This window comes from Natrix helvetica (genome assembly GCF_964273705.1).
Source record: "Natrix helvetica genome assembly, chromosome: 1".
NCBI lineage: Eukaryota > Metazoa > Chordata > Lepidosauria > Squamata > Natricidae > Natrix > Natrix helvetica.
This window is the reverse complement of record NC_138548.1, coordinates 245,944,363-245,971,516: the sequence shown is the minus strand read 5'-3', so window position 1 is coordinate 245,971,516 and position 27,154 is coordinate 245,944,363. Positions and strand designations below refer to the sequence as shown.

The 27,154-nt window shown below is 42.1% G+C and overlaps 1 protein-coding gene across 1 annotated transcript in view; it reads right to left on the bottom strand.

The window, feature by feature from the left end:
* The window catches only part of NHERF1 (NHERF family PDZ scaffold protein 1), a 72,840-nt gene that overhangs the window by 9,743 nt on the left and 35,943 nt on the right, over positions 1–27,154 (bottom strand). Inside the window, exons 2-3 of the mRNA XM_081966546.1 lie at positions 13,507–13,668; positions 8,831–8,984 (exon numbers count right to left, since the gene is read on the bottom strand). Of these exons, the coding sequence (XP_081822672.1) occupies positions 8,831–8,984; positions 13,507–13,668 (316 nt within the window). The remainder of the gene's footprint in view (positions 1–8,830; positions 8,985–13,506; positions 13,669–27,154) is intronic.

Genomic DNA, 27,154 nt, shown 5'->3' with positions numbered 1-27,154 from the left:
CAGTGAGATGAGCAGCATAGATGTTTAAAGGGAGAGGGAGAGGGAGAGGGAGAGAGAAGGAAAGAAAGAAACAGAAAGGTAGGTAGGTAAGTAGGTAGGTCAAGATAAGCTGCTGCAAATGCAGAGGTCCTACACCAGAAGGCATGAATGTGTGAACCTGGAACGCGATCCAAATATGGATAGCTTGAGAATTGGGCTCCTTACACTGAGAGGAACAAGGCACTAAGAGTAGGAACAAGTTGTCCGTGAAGATTCTCAATTATTTAGGTCATGGTTGTTCCAAGGATGCTTTTTCCAGAAACCAACTGGACTTTCTTGGGGGGGGGGAGGGGGTGTTCTTTGAAAATGTTTCACTTCTTATCCAAGTAGCTTCTTCAGTTTTGAATGGAGAACTGTTAGAACTGAAGAAGCTTCTTGGATAAGAAGTGAAACATTTTAAAAGGAAAAAAACCAAGGACGTCTAGTTGCCTTTTGGAAAAAGCACCTTTGAGACATTAGGAACAAGGTTTGCAGTAGACCCAGAGCTTAAATATTCTATGCCCTTGGAAAAAGGGAAAACAAAGAACCTTTGGGAAGAATCAAGAACTTTCAGAAGCTCATTCAGCTTGCTCCTTAGCCATCTGTTGCCTGAGCTCTGGGCAATTGGCAAGCACAGCCTAAGGCTGCAGACATTGTCCTTGCAGCCCATCCCATCCAGAGGTGGGTTGCTCCCGGTTTTACTACTGGTTCGCTGCGCTCGTGCGCCAGACGTGTGCTGTGCGGCGTGTGCAGTTCAATGTAAATTGTTCTTCACACACGTGCAGAACAATTTACAGTGAACTGCACGTGCACTACTAAACAACATGCTGGCAAAAGCAGCAGCGACCAGGGAACTGATTCGGGGGCGTGGCCAGCCTGGATTGCTGCCGGTTCTGTGACCCAGGCCAAAATACCACTACAAGTTCGGCAAAACCGGGCCGAACCGGTAGCAACCCACCTCTGATCCCGTCCATCTCCAGAGCAGTAAGATGGAGCTAGGAAGGGAAATTCATCCTTCACCCTGTGTACATTCTTCTGTGATTGACCTGAGCTTATTCCATCTGGCACCACCAATACTTTTCAAATAGGTTTTGCTGCTTTACGCATTAGAAATTGCTCTATGTATATTGTGTCTGAAGATGAAAAGCTCTCTTTAATCATTTAGAATACTTTAGATAGTTTTCCAAATGCTAATACTTTATATATTCATTCATCTGTCCTATGGTAGAGACTATCTGCAGCTCAGGGTTGAACTGTGTTATCGGTGCTCTCTGAGCTTGATTGTTTGCTTGCAGACATTTTGTTGCCCATCATGCTGGCGAGTGTGAGATTTGCTCCCTGTTTATATGCAGGAGTTTTGCCCTGCCAGTGTTACTGGATGTGTGTTTTTCTCCCTGGTAGTTTCTTGATTAGACTGTTGTTTACTGCTTGATGGTTTGTCAATTCACTCTTCATCTGAGTGTTGGTTGCTGGAAGGATTGTGTTGTAGACTCGCTTCCTTCTTAGCTTTTTGTTGTCTCTTTTGAATGTGTGTAAATCACAGGTGGGTTGCTGCAGGTTCGGCCTGGTAGTAGCGGCGGCGGGAGGCTCTGCCCACCTCCTCGGATGCTTCTGCGCATTCGCAAAAGCGTCACGGCTCCAAACCGGTAGTAGAAAAATTGGCAACCCACCTTTGGTGTAAATATGGTTTATTTCTATGGTCTACTGATGGCTGATTTAGGAAGTCAAGGAAGACACTTAGGGACAACATCCAAGCAATTGTCTTGGCAATCGTATGGGTTGCCTTTTTCTAGGATGATTCTTCAACTTCTCGGCCTGGAGATTTCCTGGTGGTTTCTTAGCCAAGGACTAACCATGACCAAACTTTGCTTACCTTGTTAGAACAATCAAACTCAACTAGGTGCTGCCTAAATTCTATTTAGAAGAGGAATGTTTAAATGGATTAAGAGATTCCAAAGAGCACTGTTCCTCTTTCTTAGGTAACTGACCCTGTCCCATTGATGCTCCAGAAATGTTTCCCTCCACCTGCCACCCAAAACTATTCCTTCATGGGATCCCAAAGCAGGCAATCCAAATTCAAAAAAAAATGCTGTACAAGAGATGTCAATTTGAGGATGCATCGCATGGAGAGAGATCAAGCTCTTGAAAACTTAATTCAATACATTGCAGTAACATCTCCAGCTCTGTAGTGCACTAAAAGTTAAGTGAATGAATGATGCAATAAAGGTCAGCTTTGGTCCAGGGAATCATAAAATAAAATGTTCTGTTTTGCTCAATAGCTCTGAGATGAAAAGGCACAACAGCACTGAGTCATCTAATTACTAAATTATTTAAACAACTTTCAAAGGCTAATTATTGGTTTTTAAAAACCTGAGCAGTTCTACACCTCCTGGTTTGCATGGCTGTCTACCACTGAGTCAGTATGTAGAACTATCTTCCAATTTAACATAAGGGACATGTAGGCATATATTTCACTTCCGATTTGTAGTAGGATGTAATTAATGGCCAATCATCACATTAAACATTGTCTCTCGGCAAGGAAGTTCTCATTGAGAATCCAGATGAGGGAAGGCTCATAAGGCAGAAATAGTCCAAGAAAAAAGAGCTTCCTATTTGGCAAAAGGCTGCTTGTTGGAAGGTCCCTGAAAGTCAGATGTCAATACAGTAATCCACAGTTTTTTCTTTCTCCATTCCTCACTCCTCTGATTCAATGATCCAGCATCAGAGGCCTCTTCTCTTTGGTCTCTTCCCTCTTGCAAAGCTACTCTGTATTCCTCTCTCTATGGAGCAGAGGGACTTGGGAGGGTCCTTCCCTTGAGCCTTGTGAAGTGAACTCATGAATGATGGCGTCTTATACATGCTTTACTAGAGATTGTTCTTAATCCTGACATTTCCAAGGTGATTGGATTGCTGATCCAGTTCCTTTCTTCCCAATACAGAGCATGCACAAGAGACTCTTCTATCAAGCCCAGGACAGATGCTTTCCCCCAGATGTTCCTTTCTTGAAAAACTAGATTACCGCAATCATAAAAATTATGTTTAACTTAGAAACCTGCTTTTTCCAAGTACCAGAAAATAATTTCCACATAGTGTATATGGGTGCCAAACTTATTTGATCCCAGTCACATAGTCATGAAGGATTTAATTGTTTCTAATAATGTCATGTAAGAAAATGGACTGGGCGATGTGTTAAAATAAGCCCTTCCAAGACACTCTTCAAGATCCAAGCATCTCCCTCATTATGCATTGTGATAGCTATTACTATTTAGTTAATGGTAAGGCCCTCTATTATGGCATTATTTAATCATCATTAAAAAGATCTCGTCTCCTGAATTACTTCTTCCTGCCCAATTAACTTTGAAGTAGAATATACAATGACTATATAGAACATAAGGGCTATATGGATTCTTTTTGCATTACAGAACTATGGTAGAGGACAGGAAGGCCTGGAGGAACAGTGTCGATGGGGCTGCGATGGGTGGGACACGACTTTGCAACTGACAACAACAACAACAACAACAACGAACTATTTCTACTGCTCCTTCCTGCAGACAAAAACACAAAACCATCCATGTGGGTTGATAAGAGGAAGAATGTGGTCTTGCTAGAAAAAGCACCCTCATACAGGAGGAATAAGGGCCAGAACTCATGGTGCAGTTAAAACAGACAGCAATCTCTTCTGCCTCCACACACAAACATATAGCCCCAACTTGTTCACACAAGAACCAAAATCCTTCCTAAGGTCAAATTGATCCATTTGTATAAGGTAGTCCTCAATTTACAACAGCTCCTTTGGGGACCGTTCACATTTACAACGGCACTGAAAAAAAGCACTGACAAAAGTGACTTACGACCATTTTTCACACTTACGACTGTTACAGCATCCCCGTGATCAAAATTCAGACACTTGGCAACTGACTCATATTAATGATGGTTGAAGTGTCCCGGGGGTGGTGTGTGTTGTGTGTGTGTGTGTGTGTGTGTGTGTGTGTGTGTTGCAACTTTCCTTCAGGGAGAGGGGGCGGTCTAGAAATCAAATCAAATAAAATAAATAAAATAAACGGGGAAGCCAGATTCACTTAACAATTTTGACCACAAAGATCATAAAATGGGGCAAAACTCACTTAATAAATGCCTCGTTTAGCAACAGAGATTTTGAGCTCAATTGTTGTTGTAAATTGAGGACTATCTATAAGAGATTTTCATACAAGGATCCTCCCTTAGAAAAAATCCTTTCCTTCCTCCCTCCCTCTCTCCTTCCACAGGTTTTTAACCCAAGAATTACACTGTGTAGAGAAAAACAGAGACTGTCCGGATATTCTGGACAGAAGTCTAAGCAAGCAATTGCCAGAATCAAAGTTCCATCACTGTATCCCTCTATGATCCCCATCTGTAAATCTGTCTGAATTGCACCCATGATGGCTTGGACATCTTTTAAAGGTGCAAATTCCACCACAGTTATCCACTAATCTTAATCCTGGTTCAGGAGATAAAGGGAATTTCCCTTCCAGGATGTAGATGATTTGGGAAGCCCTCACTGAATATCAGGCATGAACTCTAAGGCCAACTTTAAAGGCCAGAATCTACAGCAGGGATGGGCAACCCTGCTGTAGATTCTGGCCTTTAAATTTGTACATCATCTGTACTCCCCCCCCCCCCCCCCACTGCCATGCCCATGCATGCACTGTTAATGTTGGCAGTGTGATATTTGCCATTGCTGTTTTGATGACATAAAGATTCAAACAGGGGTACAACGACTCTGCCAGCTTAATCCAGAAATGGTTGACACCCCCCCCCCGCCAAAAAAAAACCACAAATCAAAAATCCTGGCAGCAACATTCCCTGAGCCTCCCAGTTTTTATCAACTTTCAAAGAGTAAGACTGCAAATTACAGCAGCCCTGGTTCCAAACCTATTGTCTGCAGTTCTCAACAACAATACAAGTTCTAGTTTGACGTCTGAGCGGCAAGAGCATGCGAAAAGGGTGGGCTGGCACGTGTCTCTCGCCTTCTTGCTTTTTTTAATCCTTTCATGGTTGGGATGCTGGGGACCCCATGCAAAGGTATAGAGCTTAATGTGCTTCAAATGTGCTTTGTGCTAGTTCATCACAGTCATTTAAATCAGCACGGCTTAAATGTCTTTCTGGTTTTTAGGAAAATTCTATTTTGTGTTTGAATGTAGAGAACAAGGAGGATAGAGAAAGATTCTTATTTATGTGGTAAGCAGCCATGTAGACTAGCTCCCAGTTACCAATACATGCTTTTCAAGGACAGGCCTACTGACTTATATAGTCAACATTTAATTTCATTTACCGTATTTTTCAGAGGATATGATGCACCTCAAAAAACAAGGTGAAAATCTGGATGCGTCTTATACACTGAATACAGCTTTTTTGGCCTCCTAAAACCCCACCCCCTTCACCAAAATGGCCATGCATAGCCTTTAGGAGGCTTCCAGAGTGCTCCTGGGGGCTGGTTAGGACAAAAATGACTGAAAAACGGGCTGTTTTTTGCTCGTTTTTGCCCCCCCCCCCAGCCACCAGGAGCACTCTATAAGCCTTCTAAAGTTTATGCATGTCCTCTCTTTGACAAAAAACAGGCCAGTTTTTGCGAAAAATGAGCCGTTTGGGGGAGGTCTGCAGAGTGCAAAAACTTTTTTTTTTTCAAAATCTTGGTGTCTCTTATGCTCCGAAAAATACGGTATATGAAATTTAGCATTCGTTTATCTGTAGAACCAGGTCAGCATTTGAAAACATTAACCAGATTTTTTTGTGGGGGTGGGTGTCTTTGTTCTACTATGGAGGGAAAATACACCCCTCAACAGTACAACACGTGCTTTGAACGCAGAAAAAAAATCTAACTTCAGTCCCTTCAAGACTGCCCTGAGGAGATCACTTCCAGTTCCCAGAGGCGACGGACGTTGCCGTCCGCTGCTCGTCTCTCCAGTGGGCTCCTTTAGGGAACACAGGGGGTCTTGGAGGGACCACCTGCTGTAGGGTGGCTTGCTGGAGCCCCCAGAAGCGGAGGCAGCCATGGGGGGGGGGTTCCAGTCTCACCCCAGGAGCCGGGGAGCAAAGGGTTGCGCATGGCGTAGCTGTTGGCTGTCTGCACCTTCGCCGAATGGATTCCGGAAGGAAATAATCAATCAGAAGTTGCAGTGAAGTGCTGGAGGTGAGAAGTTTGTCCTAATCTCTTTTAATACCATTTAATGGATGAGCAACAGCTATTTGCAAGTTGTGGATTCAATCTATTTGAAGTTACAAAATTGGAGGGGGCCTTTTTTTACCCCCCTCGGTTAAAGCAGCATTTGAACTATCTCTCGATCTCAGAATGGAGTGAGAGAGTAAAACGTTGAATTACCCACTTGTACTAACTATGAGAAAGATTTACATCACAATTGGAAGAAGTGATCCCTGAGCTGTTTTAAAAGCCTTATGGAAACTTTGAATGCTTTGCTCCCTGGTTCCCTGTGAGAGGCGGAGCCAAGATGGCTCACTTCCTTCTTCTTCTTTGCTCTAATAAATGAAACTAGCCTTTTGAAACTACCTTTGAAGAAATTTCTGGCTTTATATTACTATTACCTCCCGAAGGACTTCTGGAGCCTCCCCTGTTTTATGGTCTTTCAGGATTTGGATTATTTGACTCTCTTCTTCTGGCTTGGAACTGTGACTGAGGATTAACATTCACTTCTGGGCTTGTCTGCCTCCTCGGTATCACCCAACTGCGCACTCCACAGACACCATTTCTTTTGTATAAGGATTTACACTTATCCCTGAGCTTAACAAATGGGGCCCAGAAAACCACCGCCAGGGAAGGCAGCCTCAGCGCCTGCCTCCTCTGCTTCTAGCCCAATGACCCAACAGACAAAAACTTTATCATTCTTACAACAAGAAGTGGCTGCAGAGAGCACAAAGGACTTATCAGTTACCCAAATGTTTCAGGCTATTATGAAGGGACAGAAATAACTGAAAAAAGAACTGACAGATTTTAAAGAGCAGCTCAGAGATGCACAGCAGCAAACAATAGAAAATAAACAGAGGGTTGGAGTACTGGAGGAGGACGTGGTTGGGCTGAGGGAGAAGGTGAAGGCAACTCAGAAGGGGAATAGAGAATTGGAAAACTTCATGGTAAAGATGGAACTTGAAAGAATGTCCCTTTTTCTCAGATTCCAGAACCTACCCAAGACAGAAGATGAAGACCTTAAGAATATTATGTGTATAATCTTAGCAGAATATATTAAAAGAGATAAAGAACAGTTGTGGTGGGATATGGATCTGGTTTATAGAATCAATTCAGAATATGCCAGAACACATAATGTTCCAAGGGAAGTCCATGTTAAATTTCTTAGGAAGACCACGAGGGATGAGGTTTTGGGAGCCCAAAGGGGGGGACCACTAAAATATATAGATAAAGAAATTGCCATTCTTAAACAAATTCCGAAAAAAATAAGAGAAAAGAGGAGGAAGTATTCCTCCTTATCAAAGAAATTATATAATAAAGGAATTTGGTTTAGATGATTATTGCCAGAAAGAATGTTGATTTTCTGGGAGGGAAATAGAATTAGAATTAATTCAGTTCTGGAGGCAGAGGCCTTCATGAAAAAACACAGTTCCCTCCTAGAGGATGAAACTGTAAGAGGTAGTGAAAAAGGTGATAATATACAAGATATGAGGGAGGGAGGGGCTGTGGATCCACCAGGGGACAAGGGGGAGGGAGCAATACTGAAAAGACTCAGGTCACAAAAATAAATGTATTTGAAATATTATTGTAATTGTTGATATATTAGAAAGTGGTAAAAGAGATGATTGAACATATGGTTGATACAATGTATAATAAGATGCTGTTTTGGGTTATCTTTTATCTGTTCTTTTTCTTTCTGTAAAAGTTGTGATTTGGAGAGATTTCTACTTTCAGCACGATGTAGCTGCCAACATTTTTTGTATATCCACCTACCCTTCCCTATAAATGTTTAAAAAACAATAAAATTCTTTTTAAAAAAAAGACTGTCCTGAGGAAGGGCTGGGAAAACTGTCCTGAACCATGGACAGCAGCTACCAGTCTGTACCCATCATTCTGGGCTCAATAAACCAAGAGGGCAATTCAAAACTAAGCAGCTTCTTACATTCCTAAAGATGGAAGAACATCTTGTAACTCATTTAACAAGGAATTCTGCCTTTCTGAATGAGCCAACAACATGCTCCTATTTCTTTTTAATTATTTTATGCCAAATACCCCAACTATTGAGGATGTTCACATAGCATGTTGCTCCTGGCCATTCTACATTACTGGGATTTCTTTAATGTTTAAAGGGATTGCTAGTTCCTGTCTTGTTTCTGGTGAGATCAGTGGCGCAGTGGTTAGAAGGCAGTAGTACTGCAGGCTGCTTCTGCTGACTGCCAGCTGCCTGCAATTTGGCAGTTCAAATCCCACCAGGCCCAAGGTTGACTCAGCCTCCCATCTTTCCGAGGTGGGTAAAATGAGGACTCAAATTGTTAGGGCCAATAGGTTGACTCTGTAAACCGCTTAGAGAGGGCTGTAAAGCACTGTGAAGCGGTATATAAGTCTAAGGGCTATTGCTATTTCCACTCAAGACGGAAACATAGCTACACCACACCATTCTCCTCCAACAGAAGGTACAGGATTCTCAAGGCAGAAAATGAGAAGTTAGCTCTTTGCTAGCCTCTCCAGTAGGCCCATGCTCGCCTCACGCTTGCATTCCAACACACTCATAGCATCTCTGTCTAGGAAGGAGTTGGTTCTTTAAATCTCACCCAAACCACAACAATATCTTCTTTAGCAAAACGGATGCCATACCTTTCAGATGTGCTTCAGAGGGGATGACTTTGCACTTCTTGAAGAATTCATCTGTTAAATTATCCACTACCAGCAGCTTGGTCTCATCTCCACCAGACTTTATGGCTGAAACAACATCTGAGTGTTGCTTGCCTTCCATACATTGCCCATTCACCTGCCAGGAAAGAAACATGTTTCTGAGCCCAAACAAACAAACAAAAAACACATATTCAGGCAGACACCCAAACAATATGGAGACTTTACAAATGTTGGCGTCCACCCCACAGCAATCAGTAGCATTCCACAGCAACAACAAGTACAGGACTATACGCAGGGGTGGGCTTCAAAACTTCCAGCAACGGGTTCGCTGTCCCGTTGCTGGGTAGGCCATGGTGGGTGTGGCCTAGTCATCCTCCTGCAACATGGTGGGAGTGGGGGGGGGTTGCCTTTCCCAGGCTCTGGAGGCTTTCCTCAAGCCTCTGGGAGGGAGAAAACTGTTTCCCCTGGGCTCCAGAGGCCCTCCGGAGGCTGGAAACAGTCCCGTTTCCAGACCCTCCAATAGGCCAGTTTTTAGCTCTCCCTGAACGTCTGTGTGGGTCCTGCACTTACCTTGCATGATGAACGGGCTGCGCGGGGACTCCTGGGAGGGGTGGGGTGGGCATAGCCAGCCAGGGGTGGCAGAATCCTAGGTAGAGGATTGCCCGAACCCATGCGAACCCCCAGCAGCCCACCCCTGACTATATGGTATCTTATGATATGTCTTCCACAAAAGCAATAGGGATCATCACAGCTCAGTCTTTTGCCAATGTCGTAGGATATTTAAAACTGCCACACTCTATAGTTTGAAACTTTGTTTAACTATCTAAATTGCTTATAGTAAAGGCCTTTCTTTGGTGACTACCAGCGTCTTTTCGTGTTTAACACTTTATGTGAACAAGGATATTTGGGTTGTGACTCTGCCTTTTGAGCAAAATAATGCCAAGCTGAAAGGCTGCTTTAGCCCTTTACTGCCTTTCCAAATTTAGCACTCCATGTGAACATGAAGTAGATGGGTCTAAATCATGGCTCTGCTCCATCTCCAAGGGACTGCATTTCTATTAAAACCCAGTTCCTAATACCTGACATTAATCCCTCACATATACTGCAAAAGGTCATGGAGCATAATCCTTGAAGACCAGGTTACTTCTGTTGGACAAATAGTTTTCTACCAAAAAATGTCCAATAACACAAGCATTCCTAATGAAAATTCTCCCATAGGTTTCCAAGGAAGTCTAAGGGTCCACACCAGGGGTGGGTTCCAGCAGGCTTTACTGCTGGTTCACTTGTGCGCGCATGCACAATTCGATTAAAATTGTTCTGCCCATGTGCAGAGCTCAAAAACAAGATGGTGATGGCGGTGACTGGGGAACTGGTTCAGGGGTGTGGCAGGCCTGGGTCGTTGCCGGTTCCAGCGACCTAGGCCGCCATACCACTACCGGTTCGGCCGAACTGGTAGCACCCCACGACTGGTCCACACAAGAGGATGAGAGCTTCAGAACAGCAGATGCAGTCTATCAAAACCTAACCCTATCAAAGCAGTGCCCATATAGTATCATTCAAAAGCAGCTCTACGATCTTAGGAGATCTATCTTTATGAGGGCTATTACCTCTGACGGTAAGCCTTTCAGTAGGAACCATCAATGATTCCTCACCATGTCAACAAAACTAAAAATGGTCACTGGATTACTTTAAATTTCCAGTAAGCTATTGCTCAGAAAGTCAGCCTAGCAAGAACATAACACTGCTCTGTATTTAGACAAGCCCAATTTTGCCCTATCTGAAGGTTCAAGAAGGAAGGAAAGATGGCCATTAAATTTTGCTGCAGATTATATTATCATTTAAAAACACCATGTTTTGTGGTTCCTGAATTCCTTAACAAATACGGACAGGCATTATTTTGACCAAGAATATAAGGCCAAGTTGTGGTTGTTATCTTAAAAGAGAAGTGCCTTGTGTAACACAGCAAACAGGCCAGGGATGGATATAGCTAAATTGCAGCAACAGCAATATAAACCTGACTGTACTCAGATCTTAATGAGCACCTATGTGCTGAAAGGCAATCTATAAATCATAAAAAATAAATTACAACATGTATCAGCATTTTAATTAGACTGAAAGTGGATACTCCCAGCTCTGACCTTTAGTTGATGCCATTACTCTTGCTCACTATTCTTAAGTCATTCTTATTAGTCAGTATGACTTAACAGCAGGGAATAAGAACATCGGCTGTATTTATTTATTCATTTTTACTCTTAACCCACCTTTATTATCTTTATAAATAATTTTACACTCAAGGTTGTTCTAAAAGGAAGTACAAAACGCACCCACAGAGGGTTTATGGATATATACGACTTGCATATTATAACCCTTACATTAATTTCATTTTGAGCTAAAAGGTTTCCTGTTTTGTTTTTCACAAAATAGGCATCTAGAGCAGCAGTTCCCAATCTTTCTGGCTTTGCAGACTAGCAAAGGAGGACGGGGAGGAGAGAAGAGACGGTTTTCCACGTGGCAAGCGTGCGTGCAGCAGCTCTATTCGCGTAGTGGCGAGCACACATGCCTACCACTTGTGCAAATGGAGCTGCAGGCATATACTCACTTGTTGCTGGCGCAAGCAGAACTGTGTATGCACGCTTGCATATCACTTTTGTGGCTCGGTTTGAAATGGGCCGCCGTGGCCCGGTACTGGGATGCGGCCTGTGGATTTGGGACCTCTGATGTATAGCAACTCTTTGCTTTTATCAGAATGAAGATGACCTCCAACTTCCCCTTTGGGAGCATACAGTACATGCAACCTTGCAATGCTTGGAGAAAGGGGATGGGGCTCACATCCTGATGCTGCAGCACTGCTGTGGCCTCCCTTGCCCTCCTCCCCACTGTTCATTTGCAAAGCTAGCTTGATAATTCAATGCAGGGTCAGCAATATAGAGCTTGTGAGCACCAGCATCTTTCTGACACCTCCCTCCGTGTTGGCAAACTTCTTATTTTGCTTTAAAGGATCTTTTTAATTAAAACATAATAGAAGCATAGCTGGCATGCTGCACAGCAAGTACCAACTCTATCATCATCGTTATTTGCCAGAATGTCTCTAGGGCCCCAAAGGCTTTATGACTGGGCACATGCAAAACAATGCTTGTAATACAAAAGACACACCCAGGGCTCCCACAACCCCAACCAATCAAGACTGCCCAACCCTGGTTTCGTGACATTCTGAAGTAACAAATAACCTAGTTGCTTGATCTCCTTTCTGTGCAGTTGAGCTATAGAAGCCTAAACTAAGCACACTTTAGGGCAAAAAATAATATGCATAAAAATAATGGGCTATGGAACCTTTGGCCTTAGGCTTGTCTTTTTATAGGAGTGAAATACTGATGGGTCTGTAAACTTACACACAGTAGGAGCTGCATGTGTTTGTCTCTCTCCCTTTCCTAGCTTATACATTGGCACAATATAGATAATTGCCTACTTAGCCTACACCTTCCACTCTGGCTAAACTCATATTCTCCAAAAAGTGCTATTCATGTTCGTTTCTCCCTAAAGACTGGAACAGAATTTCATGCTGAGAAGGCGTCTATGCAAGTGGGTAGTTGGGAGTCTGTATAAAATGTCACATATCTACAGTGTTGTGTAGCCTCATCTGTAGCTATGCACATCTGACAGCTTTGATCGTGCAATCCAATGGTGACTGCTTCAGAAAAATCTCACTCCTTTAGGAATCCCTGGACAGTGCAGAGAAATTATCTTTGTTTAACTTAGCCCTTCCAAAGCCCTTCCGTGAAATGATCCAGTGTGAAGATCTATTTGTCTTCGGCTCCCAGACTTGGTCACAGCTTTCCTACCATTGGCATTTCCCCTCTGATCTTTAAAAGAGGCTATTTGGCATGAAACTGAGCCTGGGTTATCAACATCCAATCTATCCTATTGTGCCTATGACACTGTCCATCAAGGCATTCAGGTTTAAGTTCATGCTGAAACCAATGTTAAGACTCAAGGATATACTTTTAAATCATAAGCCTATTCTTCCCCTGCTACCTTTGCCCCCAACATTTTCTTTTTATTGCTTTTCCATACTCCAATTTAATTGGCAAATTCCTCGGGGCAGGGACATGCCTTGCTGGATGGAGCTGTAATTAGTGATGACAATTTGAAGATTCTAAACAAGCATCACGGAGGTGGATCCACTGAGTTCCTATGCCAAAAGTATCCAGGTGAACCCTGCTGCCAGGTGAGATTGCAATCACGAGAGGGGCCCAAGAACAAAGATTTTAATTTATGTTAAAATGTGTTAAAATAGTCTACAAGGATCTTTGAGGAAATGGTCTCAGACAAGAAAGAGAATTCTACTTATTTGCAAGGTAAAGGCATTTTGGAAAGACAAGAGTTTCATGCTTTATGGCAGGGTGTAGAAATACTATATAACAATAACTACTCTCAAATCAGGCAATGGGTATTTTGATTCCCCAAGTTCACTAGCAAATTTATTTGGCTTAGAAACAAGCGAGGTGATTTCAAAAAGCCCAGAAATGGCTAAGCTGGCACAACTCTTGGATCACAACTCCCATTCAATCAATTCTCTTTGAGAAGACAGTGTCTAGGTTAGTCAAACGTTAATTAATGTGCAACAAACAGTGCACCCCTCACCCACCCCCAATACATACCTCAATGATACGGTCTTGAGGCCGCAGCCCTGAAGCTTCCGCAGGAGAATCTGGATCCACAGCCCGGATGTATTGGCCTGGTTTTGTCTTATCACTGTGGAGGTTGAACCCGTACCCATTGGGGCCCTTCTTCATCTGGCAGAGACGAGGTCTCAACTCTTTCTAAAGCAGAGAAACAATAAAAGGCATTTGGGACATCAGTTTTCAGTTATTGCCACGGATCAATTTCTTTTTGATCAGCATCTGTTGAGATCCGAGTCTTGCCATCAGTTCTAATATCCAGTAATGCAAATGTGGGCTCTCTAGAGGAGTGGGCTATGTCCTTGACAGGCTGGCTTTCACAGCTTGGTGGACGCTCCCAGAAATATTAACAATACAACCAGCCTTAATAAGCCAACATCAAAAACAGTAGAGGAGGAGGAAAGAATTATCTGCTACCAGACAGGGTCTTATTTTCTTTTGACCTCCCCCGAAACAAGCACTTGGCCTCATTTGGGGGGTGGGGTCTTTTAAAAAAGAAAAAAAGAAAAGTCTTCCTCCCTTTTCCAGCACCTTAAAGCTACAGGACATGAAATTAATTTTGAAGGAACCAGGTTAATCTCTAAAACTGAACACTTCAAGAGAATAATTATGGAAGCTATCAAAATAGAGAAACACCCCCACAACATGAATAAACGTGATGCTACCTCCCACCTACCAGACATCTGGAAACCAGCCCTAGTCAACAACGAGCCCCACCCACCACCCAGGCCGTTACAACACAAAACAACAACGGACACACAGCCAGCACCAACCAGCACCAATCTACCAATCATGATACAACCACACAACCAATCATTCCACTTACTGAAACAAAGCCAGCACTCTACACCCCCCCACCAAGATTTATAGAAAGACAGGAGCTCCGACCACACTTTAAGCCCAAAACCCTTTCATGGTAGCACCTAAGAGTTCTATCTAACAAAAGCTGGCTTTGTACAGAACTGCATTACATAAAATGCTTATATGCATTTACATAACATAGGCACATAACCAGAGAAAGCATTCATTTTTCAGCAAGGCCTTTCTGAAAAAGTACAGCATACATGCCAACAGGAACAAAGAAGAACAATTCAGGCAGGTAAGCATCAGAAGTCAGTAGAAGGTCATTGAAAAGTGACTGTGCCTTGGAATGTTTATAATTTGGTCTTTTGGGCTAATTAAGACTTCTCAAGGTCAGCCCCAGTTGAATGTTTATTAAAAGTTCCAATGACAATTGCAGGAACACATATTATAGGCAGCCTTCCCCTTATAGCATTCCTCTATTTGACTGGGTCACTTCCAGAGGTTACTCTGTTCCAGGTTTCTTTCCTGATCACAGGCAGGAGAGTGGATAGAACATGGCAGTAGGAGCTCTTACCACACGCTAAATGTGTCCAGAAGGAAAAAGAAGCTGGCACACCCAATCTCCCACACAGCAATTTCAACCTCATCAGATACTGAAGCCAAGCCCATATGATGGAATAGGTGAGGTTTCTGGAGAAGCAAACACTCAGAAAATTCCACCTGCAACAAGATTGTGCCCAGATCCTGCCAGGGCTATCTCACATATCAACATCATGTGGCTTATTTACATCAAATTTTGCATCCCACAAAGTGTCTCCCAGAGAAGAATAAAGCCAATGTGTATCAGATGTCATGTAACAATGAATTCCCCCCCCCCCCATGTTTATGTGATCAGATTTATTTATCTAGTTCTGTTACTCTCTGGTTTGCAAAGATAATCTCTTTCAGGTGTTCAACTTCTAGTGATTTCATGGAAAGAGCCACATGGATTTCTTAGCAGCAATGCAAATGTTTTTATGCATTAAAATGCCCAATTTAGCCTACAACCCAATTATTCTCTGGAGATTGCCTAGCCAACCACTAACCAGGTCTGACCCTGCTTAGCTTCCAATCAGCTTACCTTATCTTAATTATAGAACTGTTAAGGGGGGGGAAATGAAGCACTTTCTCTCAAAGATAGCATACACCACCAGCGGTTATTTGAGCTGGATGATATAAGCATATTGCCTAGCAATCTTAACTGCTAACGTTCTTCCTAAAAAGGGAAGAGAAACCAAAAGCCGCACAACCTCATTGTTGAGGAGGAAGGAAAGAAGTTTCCAGGAAAATGCCAGTTCTGGGATTTTTCCCATGGGTAGATTTGGTGTTTTATACTGGAGAAAGGAGGACATGAATTACACATATAAAACAAGGCATGAAAGTCTGAGGAATTTGGTTCCTTCCAGAGCTGCCTTGGTGAGATAGACAACATAGAAGTCTAGAAACAAACAAACAAACAAACAAATAAAATTGTGTTAGCTACAACTTCTGTTATCTCCAGTTCATACAGCAATAGCACTTAGACTTATATACCGCTTCATAGTGCTTTACAGCCCTCTCTAAGCAATTTACAGAGTCAGCCTATTGCCCCCAAACAATCTGGGTCCTCATTTTACCCACCTCGGAAGGATGGAAGGCTGAGTCAACCTTGAGCCTGGTGGGATTTGAACTGCCAAATTGCAGTCAGCCGGCAGTCAGCAGAGGCAGCCTGCAGTACTGCACTCTAACCACTGCGCCACCATGGCTCATATAGCCTATGGCAGGGGTGTCCAAACTTGGGAACTTTAAGACTTGTGGACTTCAACTCCCAGAATTCCCCAGCCAGCAGAGCTGGCTGGGGAATTCTGGGAGTTGAAGTCCACAAGTCTTAAAGTTCCCAAGTTTGGACACCCCTGGCCTATGGAATCCTCAAATGCCATACCTGGAAAAACTCTCAGCAATTCAGACAACCTGATCTAAGGCAGGCTGGGACAGACCATTCATGATATCTTCTCATGCACGAGAGATCACAGTTACATGCACACAGATATTTGGGAAATATTTAATTCCCTCTGTTGAGGGCTGAATACATTTGGAATCAGAGTTGTATGCCAGTAGAAGAGACAGACGAATGTAGCCTCAGTCTAAGCCACTGTCAAAAGGTTCTGGGTTTACCCATGTTATCTTCTCTGTTTGCCGGGTGGGAATCAGCCTGCCACGTTAGAGACCTGGATTCAGAGGGGGGCGGCACATGAATTAAGAACCGATTCGCCCAACCCCGAAAATGTGAGCGCGCACGCCATCCATACATGCACATGGCCTTCACATGTGTGCGGCATCAAAAACAAGGCTAAATAGGAAGCATAGCACCGGGGGCTGGGGGGGGCAACCATCCACAGGTTGCAACTACCTGTTCACCTGAACCGGTCCGAACCTGCAGCAGCCCACCACTGCCTGGATTGATTCCTGCTCTCTAACTCTTATTCTTATGCATGGACTGTGCTCTTTTCCATAACAGCCTCTTCTGCATTCAAGACATCTACATCTATGACACATCTCTTCAGTGTAACCTCCTGCTTGCCCTAAATGCTCTTCTTACGCAGTTATTACACAAGGCAATCTGTATGATCTTTTATTAAAACTTCGTTCTGATTTGCTAAGCATGCTAATGGACTCGCCATCCTTCCCACCACGAGGAACGACCTATTTAACATTCGGTAGTTAATTATGACTTCAAGCAAAACCAAATATTTAGGAAAAGCAGCATCATGATCGTCATCACCTTAGTTATTACTAAGGGACACAGACAAATGTTCAGAAGAGCCCGGTGGATAAATATGCAACAGGAAGACCACTGCTCAAAGCACACATAATCACAGGATGTGTAGCTGAATATTAAGAATCCCAAACATCCCATAAGAAAAGGAAAAGTTATACTGGGAACTCCAATACATAGGGGGGAAGTAAAATCTTTATAGAGGCTTTTGTCCCACATTATAATAAGGGGTGAAACTCAAATACCTTGGCCATCAAATGAGAAGAGAGGACTCATTGGAAAAGACACTGATGCTGGGAAAGATTGAAGGCAAGCAGAGAAGGGGACATCAGAGGATGATGATGGTTAGATTGCGTCATCCACACAGTGGCGTAAGTTTGGATGTCAGGGTTCCAAGTAACACCCCCAACGAAGGAACACTCCGAGGCTTGAGTGTCCTCAAAGATGTATGTAAGCTGAATGAAAAAGATGGTTTCCAGGCCAGACATTGGACAGACTCGGGGAGATGGTGGAGGACAAGGGAGCCTGGCGTGCTGCAGTCCATGGTGTCACAAAGAGACAGGCACAGCGACTAAACAACAACAATATTAAGAGGCACACTATGCCTTCTTTGCCCTTTCAACAGACAGCTGTTTTAGTTACTCAGCAATCTGGAATCCTTTTTTTAAAAAAACCAAAACTCAGATGCACCTTCTAAAATATGCTGGTATATACAAGAAAACAACGTACATAATAGCCACATTTTTACACCAACCAAAGAAAACCCAACGACAGAAGGGGCTTTCTCTGAGATTCCAGCTCTTCCCACAGCTTTTCAAATGTAGGAATTGAAGGACTAGCAATATAGGGTTTCTGCTTAATTTTCCATGGGTCTGGCATTACTTTGTTTTTTTTAACCCAGCAAGATGAAAAGGGAAGAAATATCCCCCAAGAAAACTGTCTTGGGGGGTATATTTGGATTGCTTCCATCTCTCTGGAATGATTGCTGGGAACGAAGACATCGACATAGGACAATTGGTCTTCACCACCCAAACTTCTCAGAGCAGGCGCGCTTCGACTCTCGGAAACAAAAAAGCTTTATGTTGTCAAAGGTCAATGTACATGGGTGAATATTATTTTTTGTTTGTTTCCTTGTTAGACACATACAAGGAAAGTCTTTTTTTTTTTTCAAAACGGCATTAAAGTTTTAAAAAATTCTGTTTAGGTTTTTTGTTGACAGTAAGAGAATAGGCCTCTGTTCTGATAATAGTTATGGTAGCAGCTGCCAATCATTCCTTCTAAAATGCACCCACCACTTGTACAGGTAATCCTTGACTTACGACTGCAATTCAGCCCAACGTTTCTGTTGCTAAGCGAGACATTTGTTAAGCGAACTTTGCTCTGTTTTACGACTTTTCTTGTTACCTGAATCTGGCTTCCCTGTTGACTTTGCTTATCAGAAGATCGCAAAAGGTGATCCCAGGATGCTGAAACCGTCATAAATATGAGCCCCTTGCCAAGCAATTCAGTTCTGATCACGTGACCATGGGGATGCTCAATGGTTGTAAATTCGAAAAACGCCCGTAAGTCACTTTTTTACAGTACTGTTGTAGCTTTGAGTGGTCATTAAGTGAACTGTTGTAAGTCGAGGACTACCTGTACACCAAAGAAAAATGGCAACTACCACAAACACACAACATGCCCGTTACTCATTTTGTCAAGCAATAGCAATTTTGCTTGGATCAGATTAAAAACAATCTGAGCATTTATCACCCCACATTATTATTATTTTCAAATTGAATTTAAACATATCAGTTTCATTTCAATAGCCAAATTCACTAAAGATGTTTTTTAAAATCCTTTTAATCCACAAATTGAAACATTTTCATTTTATAATCTTCAGTAGAGTGTAGATGGATGGCCAAGCCATCCATCATGCAATGTATACCATGTTCCCAACCAGCATAACTTTAGCAAATAAATAAATGGCTTTGCCTTTTTCTCTCTCTTTCTGCAAAACTATAGTTGAGATTGGACTGGTTTCCTCAGCTCTGCTCCAACAATTCACCTCCTCACCCATTCTCTGGGCACCTCTGTGTTTCAAATAATTCCAGAGATTGCAAAGCCTTTTTTTGTCCCAGAAAAAAAAAAAGCATCTGATTTCTGTGTTATCACCCAAATTTTTTGAAGGAAAATTGAGTGGTAGTGGTGGAGGAGGAGAAACTACTGGTATTCTAAAGAAAGCATCTTGCCCTATCTTGCTTCTATGTTGATCAGAGTTATGTAGTGATATTTTAATATTAAAACCCAGGGGGGGGTTGTTTTTGTTTTTAATGTCGCAAATTGTTACTTTGAAGTACCTTTTTAATGGCTTTCAAATGGGAGAGGCAAGTAGAGTCCAAAAACAAACAAGCAAACAAACAAACAAACTTCAGCACTTGAAATTTGGCTTCTTTGATTCCAAATTTACTTAGATGTCAAAGTGAAAGTCTGGAAACTGTGACTGGCTAGAAGGCAGAGAAAATATTGTGCTGACCTCCAACAACCTTTTGAAAGAGAACAATCCCGAACTCTACCACGCAATTCTCATACGCCCTGATCAGGTCTGATGTCTTGTGGTGGAAAAAAACATACTGGTACGCTCGGCTGTTCCAACTAAGGTTACTTACATAACTGGCCTGTGAGGAAAGCAATGAGACAGAGGGACCAGTTTGCATGCAACGCTAAGCCAACTACTGATGGAGCAGGAGATTATTTATCTGCTCTGGCTGTCAAGAGGACTCCAAGAGGAATAATTATACAGCAAATACCAGTTGAGGCTCACTTGCTCCTGCTAAATCAGAGTTCTGGTTACTTAATATGGCTCATTGTTCCAGCGGTAGATGTGATCTCTTTCTGCCCAGCCTGGTATTTTCTAAACTAGATTTCTAAAATGAACTACATGGAAACCACAAAAATAAGCTCTATGGCTGTTCTATAGCAATAGGCTTAATGTAGTCAACATATCAGACCCAGGATTTTGGAAAATAAATGGGAATGAAAGGGAAAAAATGCTTTTGAGTCACTTCTGATGATCCTGTAGACACATTTCATGCAGTTTTCTAGGCAACAGTACAGAAGAGTTTTGCGTTATCTTTTTCTGCAGTGTGAAAGCAGGGGGGGGAGGGTTGTTCCAGAATAGGCCAATATCCCTTTCAAGTACTAAAGGTTAATCTTGTTTGGCTTCAGAGCCTTAGACCAGGGGTCTCCAACCTTGGCATGCTGACTAAGGAACTCTGGGAATTAAAGTCTACAACTCTTAAATTTGTCAAGTTTGGAGACCCCTCACCTAGACAAAAAAAAAAAAAAGATGCTAGTGTAAATGGGCATACTCAGTTTGAAGTTCAGATCCTGGTCTTCAGATCCCTATGAAGTTTACAGTACTCACTGGTCCTGATACACTCTTAAAGCCTCGGCCTAGTTTATCCCATAGGGATGTTGCACTGGCGAAAAGTTGAGCTCCTTAAGCAAATTCCAGACATTAAATGAAAAAACAAAATATTCAAGAAATAAAAAAATAGCTTTGGAAATACAAGTCCGAAAGGGAAGGGACATTCTGCAAAAGAATGGTCCATGAATAGTTCAAGAGTAGTTCAGGACAGCCATTCTACTGTAGGTTTCCTAGTTGAACCCCAAGAGTCCCACATAGTAGAGGCCACATACATAGTATTTGGGATGAGAGAGGAAAAGGCAGAGGCAGAAATCGCCCCAATCTCTGCTCCTATGCAAGTGTCATGAATGAAAAGGTTCAGTGATGGCGAACCTTTTCGGCACTGAGTGCCCAAATCGGAATGTGCGTGTGTGTGTCGGAAACCCGAAGACCAGCTGGCCGGTGTGCAGGTGTATTTTTTGGCTGTTTTCTGAGCAGTTTTCAGGCCGTTTACAGGTGCTCCGGTGCCCACAAAGGCCAGTTGGCCGGCACGCATGTGAAACCAGAAGAGCAGCTGCAGATGGTGCACGTGCCCACAGAGAGGGCTCTGCGTGCCACCTCTGGCACGCATGCCATAGATTCGCCATCACAGGTGTAGTTGGTATCAACTTTACATTAGTCTCTGTTTTTTTTCTCTCTTTCCCTCTCCCTCTCCCTCCCCCTTTCCCTCTCCCTCCCCTCTCTCTCCATCTTAATACTGCAACAACAGACCAGCAACGAAGAAAAATCTACAAAATTGAGAGTGAGCAAGAACATTTGCAGCTAGCAATGGTGCCTTTCGGGTAACTTGGATTACAAATGCCATCACTCTCAATCCACATATGGAGGATGCAAGATATAGTCCAACATGTATACAAGATACTAGGTTGGGAGAAACTGGCTTATAGCTCTTGTTTATTATGAAATCAGATTGTTGCCTCATTAGCATTTTGCAAGCGTGTTACATCTGGAATTGAGTATCCAAGCCAAACCCTTCCAGAGGCAGCAAGTCCAATAAACCCTTAATGATTTTAAATTGGGATCATTAAAATAATTCCAATTTAATAACATGCCATTTTGTGCATGGCTTTTAGATCTTCATTACGGGTTTCTGCCTTAGTCTCTTTGGTTGCATAAAGTGGTAGAGCAATGATCATAATACTGTTTACATTTGTTTTCATGCAATTTACTTATGATTATATAAATAACCAGCATGAATCAAGAAGTATAGCCTGAAGCAGTAATTTCAGCAAAACTCTTGTTACCTTAACCTTTGATCTCAGAAGACATCCTAAATTCTAGCCTATTTGAACAGCCTATTTGACATCTAAAAATCCTCAACTAAACGTAATTTCAAAATAATGTGTATCATTAGGTTTCTGGAAACTGAGGTTGCTAAATCCCCTGTCAAGAACCTGCAGATACCCGAAGGCATCTATTCTACAATATATCCTACTTTAACCCCTGGCATTTCTATGGGAAAAATAAAGTCATCTTCCAGTTTCTGTAGTTCCCACAATGCCTTAGATTCAGACCCCTCTGGTGTCAAGGTCCTCCCCATCACAAGACATGATATCTTCAGAATATGCCTACAATACTATTTGAGGGAGAAATGTATTCATACAAAAGTTTAATGATAAAGAAGGAAGAGCTACCATCCTGTGTTGTGGCCATATGTTAATGATAAAGGTTCTAAAACAATTTCCACCAGTTGACAAATTTACTATTAGTAGCCTCGAAAGATAGGAGACCATAATGATTGTACCAAATCACTTACTTTCATGACTGCCACTCAGTGCAAAAATAAAATATCAATTTGTCACACTGGCTGGGCTCCCTGTAGTTGCCAGGCAATAAGTGTGCACATCTGCACTCTGTCCGTAACTAATGACATGAAACCGCTGCCGCGCATATCAACATGTTTGACATGCTTCCTACTGCAAATTCCAGCTTTCAGAATGGCCTGAAGTGGTACGCAGTAGCCTTAAATGCCCATGATGGCATTAAAAAGGCTAGCTAGGGCCGAGGAACATGTAGTCTCAGGAACTTTCAAACTGTGTGACCCAGTGTCAATGGCATTAATGGATATATCTCTTTCGAAAACTAAGGAATGAAGGATACCAGCATTCTGCTTCAAAGCTTAATAAAATCTTGATATAGAAGAGTCACAGTGTCCCACGCTGAGTGAAGTCAGTAAACATCCCTGTCACACTAGTTAGAATGACGAAAGCATACAATGTACAACTCCTTGGCTCCAGCGATCCAATCTGGATTTAACATAATTTTACTGCAAGAATGTTCCATGATTCTTTATATATTTTTATTTTTTGTATATATGTATTAATTACATTTATATTGCTGCCCATCTTACAACAAGCGTTCCTGGACGGGTATTCTACTGAAAGGCAACGGGTATGCATGGAAAACCACTACCAATGTATTTGCTTCCTTGACTAACTTAGTTGCACAAACACGAATTTTCATTGGAAGAGTTTGAAAATAAAAACCTTTATTATCTTTGATTCTGTAATCCAATAGAACTCTACAAACTACATGCGACACTGTAAAACTCTACAGATGTTGTATGTACGTAGAAAGTAGAGGATAAATTTGTTTTCTTTCCCCTTCATGGAATATGAGATTCATTAAAGACAGGAAATATTCCTTCAGATCATATATCATTCTGGAATTTGTTATGAATATCCACCAATGTATCGCTTTCACAGGAGATGTTTATACAAATCTTCTGAGAACAAAGCCCTTCAGCTAAAGATGTATTCACCCATATGATGGCTACAGTATATATTGAGGCCTTTGAACTACGGTGCTGGAGAAGACTCTTGCGAGTCCCTTGAACTGCAAGGCGATCAAACCGGTCAGTCCTAGAGGATCAACCCTGACTGCTTTTTAGAAGGCCAGATCCTGAGGATGACAATCAAATACTATGGCCACCAAATGAGAAGGACGGACTCACTGGAGAAGAGCCTGATGCTGGGAAAGATTGAGGGCAAAAGAAGAAGGGGACGACAGAGAATGAGGTGGCTGGATGGAGTCACCGGAGCAGTAGGCGTGATCTTAAATGGACTCCAGAGGATGGTAGAGGACAGGAAGGCCTGGAGGAAAGTCGCCCATGGGGTCGCGATGGGTTGGACACGACCTCACAACAACACAAGTATATATTATCTTTGGGATCACAAGCAGCATAATTCTAAATATAAAGAGTGAATAGTTTTTATATACTGCAATACCAGAATGGGAGCTGTCATGTTCTAAGTCTTCACTCTGGTCCACCATTACGGCAGGAGCCAAGCTTGCAGCTGATTGGTCAGCCGTCTGATAGCAGAGTATAAAAGGGAGCAGTCAGATAGAATCCTCAGAAGTTGCCTGTCACCGAGCCTGTTTGTTGTTAGCCTTGTTAGAATAAACTTGTTAGCCTTTACCTTCTGCTTCGCCTCAGTTTTTGTGCAACCCCCCCTCACTGAAATTACAAGGTGAGGTAATCCACAGACGTCAACTAAAAAGTAGATGACATCAGCTCTGCTTCTTCTGATCAACAAAGGTGTCGCATTCTGAACCAGTCATGTATTGAATGAGGACCAAAACCTGAAATTAATCCACCCAAGATGGAGAAACTTTTTGTGGAGGGTGTCCAGATGGGTGCTGGGGTGGGGTGGGGATATACATTCATTGAAGGGAACAAGTTCACAAGTTCTGGGGATGCTCCTAGACCCTTCATTAACACTACAAGTCTATGGCCTAGGTGGCATGGAGTGCCTTTTGTCACCAGCCACAACTCTACCTAGACAGATAAAATTTCACAACTCATGTTCTGGTAACTTCCCGATCAGATTATTGCAATGTATTTGTACAAGGAACTGTCTTCAAAATGGTCTTGAAACGTCAGTTGTTTCAAAATAGATCAGCTAAACTGCTCGTCAGGCTTGGCTGATACAAACGTATTATGCCAGTCCTTCAACGTTGACTCTGACTAGCAGTCTGTTTCCAGACCCATTCAAAGTGCTTATCATTTTGGCCCCAGATGAAGATATTTCTATTTTCCTTTGACGTTCAGACATTTTTGTTTAAAAAAAACACCTAAATAATTAAAGCAGCCTAGAACTACGGAGAAATTTCTTGCCAGTGAAAACAATTAGTGGATTTGCCTTCAGAAGTTGTGGATAGACCAACACTGGAAGCTTTTAAGAAAAGATTGGACAACCTCTTATCTGAAATGGTATAGCATTTCCTGCCTGAATAGGGGGTTGGACTAGAAGACCTCCATGGTTCCTTCCAACTCTGTTATTGTGTCAAAATTCTGTTGCATAAATCCAAGAATTACACACTCTTATTTACTTGTTTGAAAATACCCTTTTCACACTACAATTAAGTCAAGGCATAGCTTCTTGATTCAAAAAATATTTTAAAAATCAAACTGGTGGAACAAATTACTGAAATAATTTCAACTTTAAAAAAAAGCCTGTATAAAACATAGCAGTGTGGACTTAGGAAGCAAGTCTAATGAATTTTTACAGCTTCCCTAAACTTCGTTGCTGCCACCACCAAGCAAGTCTAACATTTCATATTCCCTTTCTTGCTTGCTTTTGAAAGGTGATGACATACAGAATAAATCTCCAACGCAGATCCAAAACCCCCCAAAAAGCTGATAAGGAGATAAGGATCTTTGTGGTTGTCGTCTCAAGAGCAATCCTCCTCCCCAACAGGTGTTCTTCATAGACTGCTGAGTCTGCAGATCACGTAATCTTCACGGTTTGACAATCTCTCCATATTTAGCAGATGCCAGATGGGGGAAGCCTGGTGCTGACAGTTCACACTTTAAATCTGGAAGAAGATAATCAAATGATGCTAGAATAGAGCTAGAAAGACATGTTTGAATGGTTGGCACCAGATAAAAGACCCCCTTTCATATTTCTGCCCAGCTGAAGTTTCTGGCTAGTTCTAAAAAGAGCGCCACATAAGCATGAGAGCATTGGAAGGGAGCATAAAAGCAGCCAACACATAGATGATAGCAAGAGATGCTGCCTGCAGCTAGTAAATAAAAGCAAGCAGATAAAAGGCCTATAGATAACTCCACCATTGGAGCTTTCAGAGGAGTGTTAGGCTGAGAGAGTACTCTCAAGCTACGCTACTGCTCCTTGAATGGCAATGCAACCCCATTCAGGAGCATGAAAAAAAAATTATCTTCAATGATCAGAAGACCTCCTTCATAATAGACAAGTCCCATTCATCTGGATTTTGCTTCATTTGACCAACCCTTCAATTTGGCATTGGTAACTTCTTCCACTGCTAACAGGTTTTCAACATGTAAAGTGGAACCTCCATTGTCTGTCGATCTTGTGCGGCTGCAAGCACACTTCCTCCTCTTTTCTTCCCTTCTTAAATATTGATGTGTATTGACTTTTGATAGCAATGTTGATTTTAAAAGAAAAGCTTTGTTGACACAGAATGGTCCAGGCAGAGTTTTGCAAAAAGTGCCATTCCTTGGAAAATTCCTTGGTGATTCCATGCATTCATACTTGACTTGAGTCAAATCCTAGAGACAAAACTTCCCAACTAAGTGCTAGATTGCAACTCCTCTACGCTGCAATATGTTGACTTGTTTTGATATATCTATAGATTTAATACCTGTATTGCAAAACATCTAGAAGATAACCAGTTGAAGATGTCTGATAAGAATTGATTCCTGTAATGCACCTTTGTTCAGACTTTTTAATTGAATATCTTCCATGTGTCCAGGCATTTAACGTCAGCTGATCACTTTCTGATTCATACATCATCTTTATCCTTTAGTTTATTTTTGAACGTTAATAGTTCATTTAGCCAAACCTCTTAGTTTAAAAAGTACATAATCGTTACTAATAAATTAATACAATACTACTCAAAGAGACAACACTATTACCAGTTAGACCTGGTTTAAAGCTAAATGCAATAATTAGAGCCAGAAACATAAATGATTCCAATTTTAGAAAGAGCCCATGGCCCTATTCAGATATTCCCTTTACTCTGCAGGGGAGGGCTGAGGGGGAAGGAGTGCATCTGCCAGAATTACAAAGGACAGAATGATTTCCTTAGAATTTGCCAGAGTTTAAGATAACTGTTTTAGTTGGGAAAGTATCTTAAACATTCTCAAAACTGGATATGCTCAGGCTTTGGCTTTACCCTCTTCTGAAGTGAAGTCCTCAAAGTGCCCTGCAAAATTTACGAAACCTTTTGAGATGATGGAAGTTTTGATAGAAATGAAAAGTGTGGATCATATGAAGCATTTATGCATTTTTTTAAAATCCATGCTCTTTTCTAGACATAGCCCTCCCCCCTCCCCAGTTCCTTTATACATCTGGACTACATACAGAGTTAAACTCAAATTAAATTAACAGTGTGGATTGCTAAAACTTTACTCCCACTATTTAAGGCATTTTTGCTTCTAGGGAATTCTTTTTATTTGAATATTAACTTGAAAATACAAGAGCAGAAAACATCCAAACCATCGGATATCACAGTGGCCAACCTTATGGACCAAGCAAACCTAATATGCCCTTTGGAATATCTGAGCAGTGCCAACAATTGTGCAAGGACAGAGAACAAGC